General features: G+C 31.7%; 1 protein-coding gene across 8 annotated transcripts in view; it reads left to right on the forward strand.

Moving 5' to 3' along the window:
* The first annotated feature begins 2,569 nt into the window (after window positions 1–2,569).
* Window positions 2,570–13,480, forward strand: part of LOC134685208 (serine/threonine-protein kinase BRSK2-like) — a 58,516-nt gene continuing 47,605 nt past the window's right edge. For all 8 annotated transcript variants that reach the window (XM_063544710.1, XM_063544712.1, XM_063544709.1 and 5 more), the window contains exon 1: window positions 2,570–2,975. In XM_063544710.1, coding sequence (XP_063400780.1) covers window positions 2,885–2,975 — 91 coding nt within the window. In that variant the 5' untranslated portion in view covers window positions 2,570–2,884. The remainder of the gene's footprint in view (window positions 2,976–13,480) is intronic.

Below are 13,480 nucleotides of genomic sequence, written 5' to 3' on the forward strand. Positions count from 1 at the left end.
GTCTATATCTTATTTGTATAACCTGAGTTTAGTTTGGTTATTTTCCACAGTATAATTAAAGATTTTTTTTTTTATTATTTTGAGCAAAATGTCACTAAGTTAACAATATACGTTATTCAATAGTTCTATCATCATATTTTGACGGATCTTTTCTGAGTTTTCCATACACTGTACATTACAATACATGCAAGAACAAGTTTGCTATTGAAGGTGTGTAATAAGTCTTGTTTCCGAATCCCAATTTTTGCTTTTGTATACTAGTAATTGTATTTTGTGGACTTTTGAATTTAAAATGTTGTTTAAACAGTAAGTCCCCACAGGAATATCTGCAAACCGTCGAAAAATATATTGCTGAAGTATAGTTTCAAAAGATTTGTTCAAAGACTGAAAAAAAAACAGCGTACGGTGTGACCAGGCTATAGTTAATGTCTGTGTCAGTTTTGGTCTCGTGTGGACAGTTGTCTCATTGGCAATCATACCACATCTTCTTTTTTATAAATCATCTATTCACATTCCCAGTTATTGTATTATTATATCAAACTTTCACATTAATCATTACAGAAGAAAACTTTATATGACGAGGAAAGGTAACACATGGCCACCGAAAGCTTTGTATAGTGAAGCCCAGGTGGTCGTGTGGTCTAGCGGGACGGCTACATTGCACGCGATTTGGTGTAACGATATCTCAGTATAGCATAGGTTCGTGAATCCCGGCGAGGGAAGAACAAAACATTTGCGTTCCATAGATCTAACATTGTTGGGTTGATGTCTAGACGAGTTGTATATATACATTATGTACACAGTCATGTATCATCATTATTGCTGGTGATCCGATGGATAAATCTGTTGTTGAGTTGTCACTGACTCAGACGTAATTATAAATATAATTATTTTCTGTGACTGTATCTTACATTAATTTGTAGGATCCTTTACTATAGATAATTTAGCTGATCTATAACAATAACATCTCCATGCCTTATATATCATGTACTGTAGTACGACTCTAGATTAAAACTGACGAAGAAAGGTAACACACGGCCACCGAAGCTTTATTATAGTGAAGCCCAGGTAGTCGTGTGGTCTAGCAGGACGGCTACAGTGCAGGCGATTTGGTGTTACGATATATTAGTAGCATAGGTTTGAATCCCGGCGAGGGAAGATAAAAAAAATTGCGAATGCAGATAAAAACAACATACAAGAATAACATAGGCCAGAGGCGCCTGACTTAGTACAGGCGCTAAAATGCGGAGTCGTCAGCCGTTAAAGATGTTTTGTGACATCTCAACTCTCCCCTTTACCTCTCGCCAATGAAGAATAAGGAAACAGAAAAGATTATGCCTTAAGTCATATGAAAATCCAGCACAACCTCTAGCTACCCCCCTTTTTACTCCCTTGAACCCGTCTCTGGGTAGAACAACTGATAAACTCAGATCTAACATTGTTGGGTTGATGTTTAGACAAGTTGCAGCAAATAGATATGAAATCAGTTTCTTCAAAGTGTTTTTATTGAAAGATACGAAAACGTGTGTTTCATAAGATAAGACAGAGTAAATATGTCGTTAGGCAACAACCATTTGTTCTTCTGGGGGGGGGGGGGGGGGGGGGGGGGAGGGGCTATGGTTTTTTTTTCTGGACAAATTTTTTTTTTGCCTGTGGCGAAAAACAATCTATTTTTTTCGCAACAAGTCGAAAACAATTTTTTTCTTTCAATTTTAGCATTACATATAGTGGCAGCTGAGGGTGAAACAAACATATTTTTTTTCTCAGAATCAAAAACAATTTTTTTTCTCTCCAAAAACTGGAAACAAACTTTTTTTTCCAAAAAAACCCATAGCCCCCCCCCCCCCCCCCCATAAAATCAAATGGTTGCTGCCTTATTTACTGTCAACTGGAGAAATTGAAGGACCACCAAAAAAAAGTAATTTATCTAACATAAAAATAAAATTGAGAATGGAAATAGGGAATAGGGAATATTGAACTAGATCAAAGAGCAGATAAAAACAACATACAAGAATAACATAGGCCACGGAGGCGCCTGACTTAGTACAGGCGCTAAAATGCGGCGGCGTCAGCCGTTAAAGATGTTTTGTGACATCTCAACCCTCCCCTTTACCTCCCCGAGTCGCCAATGAAGAATAAGGAAACAGAAAAGATTATGCCTTAAGTCATATGAAAATCCAGCACAACCTCTAGCTACCCCCTCCTTTTTCTCCCTTTAACCCGCCTCTGGGTAGAACAACTGATAAACTCAAATATTGCTAATTGTTTTCTTATTTTTTCTACCGGTATATCATTATTTGTTTATTCGTATATCATGTACATGTATATGTTGACAAAGCACCGTTGTATTAATTACCGCAAATATTTAATTTCACTCTTTACAAAGAACGGAAAATATAACAAAAGCATCATATTGCTTTCGTTGATAAAATAACAATTTTTAAAGAAATATCCCGTTTTGCCGGCTTCAATTGAGATATTTCAATCAGAGCCGTCAAAAAATCATATTTATAAATAAAACGAAACCGCGGGAAATCTTTTCGATTGATCTCCCTTGCATTGTTTTAGCAACAGAAGGCGCTACTGTTTCGGATGCTGAAGATGTTATGATGAATCAGAGACTGGTTAAAAAAGGATGCTAAATTTAGTCTGGAAAGTGTTTAATTTATAGAAATTAATGCAATGTCTACCAATAATCTAAAATATTCAAATAGACGCAAAAAACATATTGGATTTACGCGTTATCAACACATGGTTTTGGGTGGAAATTGGAAAATGTATTCCGGTGAATTGTATTGATCTGTTATATGTTAATGACAGTGGTTCTACTTGGGAAATTTATGTGGCATTTTATTAAGTTTTCTTATAAACGTTTTATGATACAATGTCAAGGTCCACGCGGATGTCACTTCACAGAGACGAGCAGTATGTTGGACCATATAAGCTGGAGAAAACACTTGGAAAGGGCCAAACAGGTATCCACATTTTCCAATAATCTGTGTGCCAATGCTATATATGTTTGCACCCAATAGGTATGAAACATTATGGTCTACATCACTGATTTAATGGACAGGTTATTTTTGTATTACTCTGCTTTTATTTTTTTAAACACTAAACAATCTCTTTTCTTATGACATGTATGATGAAACAAAAAATAAGAAAATAGCTTCAAGTTGCTTTGGTTGTAGTGTTAACGTATATTTGTTCCACCTAACAGAATACTCATTAAAAACTGCGGTTTAAGTTAAAAAATAAATGAAAGAAAGAAAAACTGAAGACATGTTGAAAATAACCCTTAAACATTTTTATAAACTATGAACATCAGAGACATATATATCATGTATATAATAAAGTTGTATTATGTCTCTGCCAGTATCAATGAAATAACATACATTGGTACACATGGTACATTGTACATGTACCAAAGGTTCACACAATAATTCATATGCATGACCCCATGCTTGTAGTATTAAAAAAATATATATCAAATGTTGAAATGTTGCAGGTGCATTGCACAAACCGAACAGCATTCATATATATATATATGTTCGTAAAGTCCAAACCAAGTTGTAATTTAAGCAGTTTTCCTGATATCATCTTCATGCATTGCCACAACATTAATTGTAACCACTAGTTAAATCTATTGCTAAAAAAAATAATTAGCTCCACTCAAATCATCAAATGTTTCCTCTACATGAGGTAATGGGTAAGCATTTATGTATGACTTTTGGTTAATTTTTCAAAAGTCCATGCACAGTCTTTTTTCAAAATAAAACAAAAGGTGAAGCGTAATGACTTGTGCTTTAACAAATACTCTATTATATATAACGATATATCAAATAATATCTAGCACATTTAAGCACTAAGAAAGTATATTAATATTTCAATAAGAATACTATTCAAAAAGGCACGAAAAGTTGTGAATAAGTCAGAAGCATCAAAGGCTTGTTGTTATTTAAATAAAAAACATGACTAAACATGCTAAATGATGCATTGCATTAGGAAGCACTGTTATAGTTTCTAAGCTGTCAGATAAGTAACTGGCCCCATCAAATTGTCCATGGTCATCAGTTATGTTAGTGGACTTTAAAAAGGCGCAAAACATGTACATAAAAAACATCCACTGAATATTGGAAAAGCATACATGACATAGATGTAATAATTTGATATAATGAACAAAGGAAAAACTATTATCAACCATCACAATGATGATCAGTATTAGATCTAGAGATGTAACAATTCACTAAGACAAACCAAAATTTTACCTATTTCCTTCATGTAAAATTTGTAATTTACTGTTACATAAAGTTAACTTAATGATTTCAGTCAGATCAAATTGTTGATATGACATGTAGTACAAAGCCGTTGTATACAGTTAAATTGATTGGTATTTTTTTTGGCAGAAAAAAGTGAAATCAACTGATAGCACAATCTTTTTTATCACATGTGCATAAAACAGATATCTTATAATTATTTTAAGACATAAAAAGCGTGAGTCAGTTTGTGTAGATACTTTAAACATCTGGTAATACTTTGATATTCTGACTGCCTCAAACTTTTGCAAAAATCTTAATTGTATTAATTGTTAGAGAATAATCGTCTTAATTCAACACTGTCAAATCAGTTGGATCTCTTCTAGTCTAGTAAGATATTTTTTTTAAGACAAATGTTCGATAAGTTTTTAGATCCATGTATATCTGTAATATAATTCAGGGATCATTGGAGGGAACATTTCATATGTCATTTATTTGAAATTGTTCAACCTAATTATAAAGGCGTAGGGAGATCTCCAGTCATGCTTCAGTCATTTCAGTAATTCCCTATATAATCAACCAATTTTTTTAATTCATCTCTTTAGCTCTACAATGTTAGATCTTCAAATTATCGTAGCAAATTTTGTTCTCTCTCTCCACAAGATTCTTTCCACAATAGGATTTTGATTTTATGACAAAAGAATTTATACTTAATCATGGTATATTAAATTTATACGTATACTGATATAAGAATTATTAATATCTAATATTATCTCAAATTATCACATTATTTATGCTGAGAACATTAATGAGACAGGTGCTTGAAATCCAAGGATGGTGTATTGAATTCTAGGGTGGAGGAGCACTACCCTGAAATAGCATGGGGTGATCCCTGTAAATTTTTTAGTGACAAGGTTAACTTTGTTAGGACCATTCAGAAAAGCAAAATTAACCCCAGGAAGTAAGCTGCCTTGTTTACATTATACCACATGGCACTCTAAACAGTAGCGATCAGCTGTTCCTGAAGTTATCTTGACTTATACATCATGTTGTAAGGTGTTTTCAATCATTATGAGGTCAATTATATCAAATGATGCCCACACAGTCTTATTAAAAGTTTAGACCATGCTACTCGTGCTACATGTACACAAAATATCATCTGTGTATGAAAAGTATAACAAACAATAAAATTATACTTAATTTATGTGTATGTTAATATGGTAATTACCACTTATGATAATAGGTAGTTATTGATGTTAGATCATTAATCTTGCATTATATCTATTGATTTACGTGAATGACCTTTAGAATGAAAACACACAAGGTAATTTATTGAATATTTACTAGTATATGAATACCCCTTAAAAATTTGTGTTTTGATTGTAACTTTAGGTTGTAATCATCATATTGTTTCAATTGTAAATTACTTCTGACATACATGTACACCAGAGATAATTTCCACCTGTAAGGTTCTTGATCATGTTGATATCATATAAGTATGTCATTAGCTTCAGTGCATTTCATCAACCTATGTAAAAAATGGTCAAGATTTATCTGTCCTTGTTTAAATCTACCAATAATCACAATAATAATCCTGTGTACAACTCTTACAGAACAATACTTTTTATTGTGGTAGCTAATTGCATTTGCATCCTGGATTTGCATGAAGAAGATAGGGTCTTTCACAAATATTAACAATTTTATACATATACATGTGTTGCTTATGTTCAGCATTTCATAGTTGAGAGTTTCTTTGCAAAATGCACATCATCACCACATGTTTTTATACCCCCACTTTAAAAAGGGGGGGGGGGTTTACTGTTTTACCTCTGTCTGTCCGTCCGTCAGTCCGTCCGTCAGTCCGTCCGTCCCATGAAACTTTCGTCACAATTTTCTCAGGAACTACAATACAAGGATTTCTGAAATTTGGTTTCAGGGTTTATCTAAGTCAGCTATACCCTGTGATGCGTTTTCAGATTGATCACTTGACAACTTCCTGTTTACCGAACACTTGAATGATTTTACACATGATAGCCAAGTTGAAAATTTTTCATCACATTTTTCTCAGGAACTGCAGTACAAGGATTTCTGAAATTTGGTTTCATGGTTTATCTAAGTCAGCTATACCGTGTGATGCGTTTTCAGATTGATCACTTGTCAACTTCCTGTTTACCGAACACTTGTATGATTTTACACATGATAGCCAAGTTGAAAATTTTCGTCACATTTTTCTCAGGAACTACAATACAAGGATTTCTGAAATTTGGTTTCATGATTTATATAAGTCAGCTATACGGTATGATGGGTTTTCAGATTGATCACTTGACAACTTCCTGTTTACCGAACACTTTCATATTTTTACACTATTAATATTATCCACTTGCGGCGGGGGTATCATCAGTGAGCAGTAGCTCGCAGTTTCACTTGTTTTTTTTTTATTTTGCATGAATCCTGATTAAGAATTCAGAATTTTCAGTGAGAACAAATTACATACATTTACAGCTATTTCCCTAATGTATAAATAGTTTAAAGGTTTGGTTGGCTTGCTTGACTGTATTGTTTGTATAATTGTTTGCTCAAGCATTCCATAACATTATACAAGCTGAAACCCAACCTATCTGTTTATTGAAATTGTTGAAGTTAATTAAAATACTTGGACAAACAATTACATGTATACAGACATTTTAGAAACCAACCAAACCTTTAAACTACATGCATTAGGAAATAAGCTGTAAAGGATATTCACGATGTATAGATGATACAACAACCTAACAACAACTGTATATACATGTACATGTAGTCAAAAGGAGATATTTAACTTTATCTATTTTGATGAGAATTTTTGTAATCTTAATTTCATGTTTTTTGATTAAATTAATTTTAATAATTGGCAGAAGAACAAAATTATAACATTGTAGATACACATGTTAATCCTTTCCCTAGAGTTTCGGTAAACTTTTGATATTGATGTTAACTTTCAAATTGTTTTGTAAAAAAGTGAGGATTAATTGTTATGAATATCTTGACTTCCTGTAGCCAGATTAATAAAGAACATATGTAAGATTTTTTGGTAAATCAATTAGCCTTAATATGTTTATGTACTGTTAGATAACCTATCTGTAATCACCTAGCTAGATGATGAATTAAATTAATATCATCACATGTTAAGTATAGAGTATAACTGTTTCCAGTCTTACAAGTCAGGCAGTTGTTATCAAATAGTCTGTTTCTATGTATATTGGCGTTTGTTTTTGTAGCTGAGTTCTGTGTTTCTGTTGTTTTCCTCTTATAGTTGATGTGTTTCCCTCGGTTTTGGTTTATTACCCGGATTTGTTTTCACTTAATCGATTTTATGACTGTAGAACAGCCTTATACTACTGTTGCCTTTCTTCACACATACAAGTGAAGCTGAAGCAACCCATTAGGATCATGTTTGTCATCTTGTATTGTCTTCCATGAATCCACAATGCCTTGAGATGGATTAGACAGAATTCCAAAATCAATAAGACAAGTTGTGCACCTGTCCCTTACTTTGAGCAAATTAGGGAGGGGGATGAGATCATGGGAATAAATCTTTTGAACTCAAAAGAAAGATTCATGAGTTATAAAGCTGCATTACCCTTTGAGATGGTACATGTACATGTACTTGAACTTAATTTTCTCAAAAAATATAACTTAATATAGATTTGATTTGAAGACATACACCGGTACATGTATGTCATTAAGAGACAATGTATTATGAACTTTCTTCTGTTTGATGTAAGACAGATATTAATGTATAATAGAGTGCATTTGACCTCAGAATCACTTCTAATTGAACTAATATCATTAAAAAGCCTGTGAAAAGTGTGCCTTCATATAAGGATAGAATATTTGATTAACATCACAGTGTCTCAATACATACATGAATATAAACTCTAAATATTCAAACAATAATTTAATGCCTGAGCAAATCTACACAGTAAAACATGAGAGAATTAATATGATTTTCCAATAACATAGAGATACATCGATGATTAAATGACAAAAGTGTCCTAAAGGCCAATTTATTGATTGGTCCTGGGTTTTTCCTGTAACTTTCATCAATTATTCCAACTCTATTACATTTTGGTTTTAGTATTTACAAACATTTTATACAATTAGTGAAACAGTTATGTACATTATGTAGACAAGACAAGACAAGACAAGACAAGACAATATTTTTATTTAAGTCTCATATTTACCTTATACATATACATATTGTTAATTTAATTTAAACATATTTATTTATAGTGGATTGGGAAACAAGTTTTGCAACTTATATTAATCCCTTTCCACTTTGCGGGTGCGAATGCTGCCTACTCTTTTTCGAAATCTACAAGGGTGTCTTTAACGTGCAAGAGATGTGGCTCTCTGTTAACACGGGCCAGCCATTTATCGTCCCCGTCCGACGGACTATCATCGTTTCCTCAAGACCATACTTGCAAATGGTGTCAAGGGAGAGCCGAAAATTGGGTTCCTGAAATTTTATATGAATTTGGTTAAATATACTTACCATGAAATTACATTTATATTATATAGAATATGTTTGCTTTCACAACATGTTCTCATCGCAATTAACTAGGTGATTAAAAATTACATCCATGAGATGTACTCACCTACGTCATAGTTCACCTGTGTAACATACACTAGCTTTAGTTTTAATTTTTGCGTTCGAGAGAACGCATGTTTCTCGTCGGCAAGGATTCTTAACAGTTTACTGTTGAAAATCCTTATGTTTTATAAAAGACATTATTTGTTTTCGGAATATCGGTATACGATTGATTTAATGTGAATCAGAATACAGCACTTCTGCCAAGATTCTGATATGCACGTTTTTCGTCATTTTTACAGCTTACGAGTCTGGAAATACGACGACATAGAAAATGACCTTTGTTTAGCCGCCATTTTCAAACATTAAATCGGGTCTGAGGAAAGGCAGAATTTATCTGTCAAAATCGGACATGTTACGTGAGTACTACGTTTTTAAAAAAAGATATATTTTTAAACGGATGTTTATTTCTTTTTTCACGCTCAGCTGACCGGATTTTTCACTGCATTAGAGCAATGCTACGAAACGGGTCGAGTGTAAAGTTTGGATAAAGTCGATTGTTTACTGCAGTCTGTACACGAGACTGTGTAAACACATCACTATATTAAAATCAGAATAGGTATTTTGACCAGATCTGATTGTTTTTCATGTGGAAAACGTCCGTATGGGAGCGTATACCACTATTGTCACTTGTTTACAATTTGCAGTCTGTTACGTGTACACCTGGTACACGAGACTGTGTAAACACATAACTATTGAATCAGAATAGGTATTTTGACCAGATCTGATTATTTTAATGTGGATAACGTCCGTATGGGAGCGTATACCACTATTGTGACTAGAACCTTAATTGGTTCAATAAATTTCAATCAGAAAAGGGAATCTGCCCATTTCTGATTGTTTTATTTGGAAAACGTTTCATACAGGGAGCGTAGACCAACAGTGGTAATGTTTTAACAGTTGATAAATACATCACAATCAGAATAGGGATTTTGCCCACAACTGATGATGTTTATTTGGTTAACCTTCCATTCAGGGAACATAAACCATATTTATTGAAAATAAAACGTGCTCATGGATCACTATAGAATTAAAATAGAATAGGGATTTTGCCCAAGTCTATTTGATTAATGTTGACATGTTTCATACAGGAAACATAGGAACTAGAACAACATGCATGATTTAGAATCTGTAAGTTGCTTTCATTGTAATAAAATACAGATTTGATATCTTACATAAAATTAAATCATAACTATTTATTGATTGCACATTGATATTTATTGAGGCATAGAATTGCACGTGGATGATTGTTGCAAATAAAATAAATTAGAATCAGACTAGTGAATTTAAGTACAAGTCTATCTGATTTTTCTACACATACTTCCACCCAGGGAAAATTATGTCTACTTTTTATTATATTTAAAAACAACACAAGCATAGCTAATATATGGTTGCACATTGTTTTTGTGATGAACCAACAGTTTAGTCAATTAACATATTTGCTCATATTGATAATATATTGAACAAGTGTCGGGAAATAGTCAAGACAGATACATGTATTAAAGACACTAAAATAATACATTGTTATCTAGTACAATACAAATGTGATTGCAGTTTAAGCATACCAATACATACTTCTTTTAAATATGTCCAGTTTAAATCAGGACAGTAATTCTTAGAAGCCTGAAATATTTTTCCAGAACAGCAAATTGCTGTAAATAATTAAATTATTTTTTACTGATAAATAATTCTCCAATGCTCTAACAGACATGGTGACAGTAAGAATGGAGCACTGTTCTAAATACAGTTGATAGCTTGTGAAAACTCTTCTTACTAATATTAAATTTCATGGTCAGTTTACTTATGACAAGAACAACATGAATATTATAAGTATGAACTGCTATAACCAATTGTTTGTTTTTGTCGGCAGTAAGGAAACAAAGGCTTTTACATGTATATGTTTTTATGTAAACATTAGATTGTCTATTGAATAAAGAGTTTAGGGGATGTCATGATGCATTTCACAAAGACTCATTCAAGGTAATGGCTTATATATTGATTACATAATTCAGAGTGTACATTGCCAATGCATATAATATAATATGTACTAATTCTGTTTTGTTTTGAGTACACAAAAAAAGAGGTGATAACATAAGACTTAAGAGAATATCTTATCCTCACTATATGGGAATCACTGTCAAATTATACATATATCTTATTCCAATCATGAAAGTGAAAGGAGTTTGGATGCTCTTTTAAAGATAGAAAATTATGCCTAATAATTTACATCTTAAGTTTTTTAAGCAATGCCAACAGATGGGCAAGTTTCTGCTATAAGGATTCATTCATTGGGTCTGTTTTATTCTTAATGTGAGATTGGTAGAACCCAACAGTTTATGCAATGGCTACACATTGTTTTTCCTAGAGTTAAATATTGATTCAGAATTCTGAAATATAGAGGACTCAAATATGCTGATTTATAGAAACAAGATTATCATTAATTTAGATCTTGTAAAAAAAATAAGTAAAATATTGGTAAATAAATAAATAAGATTTAAGCATTGTGGATGCCGGATTCATTTAAAATACTAGACATGATCTAGGAAATAGAAGTAGTTCTCAAGATTTGAAACTATCTATTATACAGCTCTTTATATAAACCTTTTATTTAGTCAGTCTTTACGTCAGATGCAGAAAAAAAAAAAGAAGAGGTTATTTTTGGAGTAACACATGATGTACCAATATAAACATATAATATATATACTTTTCAATTGGTTCTCAAATTTTAGCACCATTGTAGAAGCAGTTAATCTAACAGCAAAATGTAGGAAAAGCAATTTATTCAAAAGACTGATTAATAGTTAGCAAATAGCTTTCAATTGTCTAAGAATAGTACATGGAAGTAAAATATAGTATGATAATTCCATGATTATATCAAATCAAATACGAGACATTTTCTTAATATTATACCTAAATATTAAAATGTCACTGTTTATTTTTGCTCATTATAAGCATAAAGTTACAAAAATCTAGTCTGGTCAAAGTCAAATTGTGTATTATCTACATGCAGGAAAGTTTTTCCGAATGCATGTGATTTTAATTTCGGAATTGATGGTAATTATTCACTTTTCAATTTCCATATTACCAGCCAGAATAATATAAATATATAGCATAGAGTTAGTATCTAATGCAAGAATATGCTACACAAAATTAAAATGTGTTTATTTTAAACCATTACTTTGAATTTTGATTCAATATTGTTTTGAAAGATGTGATTATTTAAATCACATTAATTTTGTTTTTTTCCAAATCTGGGGACAAATGCGAAATTCTTCTGAGTGACTAAGTTAACCAAATAGCTGGGTTGAAGTCACAAAATACTACAAAAAAGTTGTTTGGTTTATATATATTGAATCATATCAGAATGTATAGGATTCAGATGAGGTGAACCAAGACAGAAATAAAATGAGCATTTTTGATAGTGAAACCATTTCTGAAATAACTAAGAACACTAAGGATACTGCAAGTTAGTACAAGTGTTTTCCATTTTGTCAAACAAGTGTTTTTCTTTAAATACAACTATAGAACTATATTTGACAAGTTGCATTTAAGTATTTCTGATAGCGAAATAATTTCTGAAATTAATATAAACAATTGTCAAGAGCAACATACAAGAGTTGTTCATTACATGTATGTCAAATTTTTGTTTCTTTAAATTTGGAACTGTGTACATGGCAAGATATTCTAGAAACTTACAACCGCTGTGAAATGATAATTAGAAATATCAAAACATTTTATTTTAGACAGATTTTTCATAGCTGGAGAAAATCATCTGTTAGCATTCTTTTTGGATTTATAAGGACAACAATCATGACTTTACTTCAACTCAACATCCAAATGTTCTGTGGAAGCAGTATATCAATGGAAACATGTATACTGAAACTTTTCCACTGATTTGTCCATTTCTGTATTTTTACACTTGAGTAGTCCAATACAAAACAAAAATATTGTTCATGGTTGAAATGGTAGACATTGTATTCAAAGGTTCTACCAATCATAGAAATTTTATCAGATTTTTAAAATTTAGTCAGTTTAGAGAATTGTCATTATACAATAGTACAAGACTTCTCTTGAAGAAAATATTTTATTCTTAATCTATAAAATATTAAAAGTAGTATATCTAGCAGAGAAGCAAATTCTCAGGGACTATAACTTTAAAAAAGTTTAAAGATTAATCCAGATTTAGCATAATCATGAAACAACTTTGGTTTGAGTCTTTAATAAACTTTGATTGTATTAAGGACACCTACATTTTGTATTTACAAAGTATATTTTTTAATTGATTATAATTCTTTAATTAAGTAGAAAAGAATTTATTTCGAAAGATATGATATTGAACAGGTTATCAAAAGACGACAGCAATCATATTTTATCTGTTATTATATTAATATAGACAAAGACATATAAATTGAATTATATGTCTCTGATATAGAGAAAACAATGGAAAGTTAAAGAAAGGTAATATTGTTTCCAAATAAACTTAAGTTTCAAAGTTGAAAGTAAATGAAATTAAGGTTGGATTAGTTCTTGTCGATTTGTACAAGCAACAAGAACAACCTATTCAGAAACAAATGCTTATTTACTGTTGCATAAATAT

Source organism: Mytilus trossulus, chromosome 9 (assembly GCF_036588685.1).
Source record: "Mytilus trossulus isolate FHL-02 chromosome 9, PNRI_Mtr1.1.1.hap1, whole genome shotgun sequence".
In the NCBI taxonomy this organism is placed as follows: domain Eukaryota; kingdom Metazoa; phylum Mollusca; class Bivalvia; order Mytilida; family Mytilidae; genus Mytilus; species Mytilus trossulus.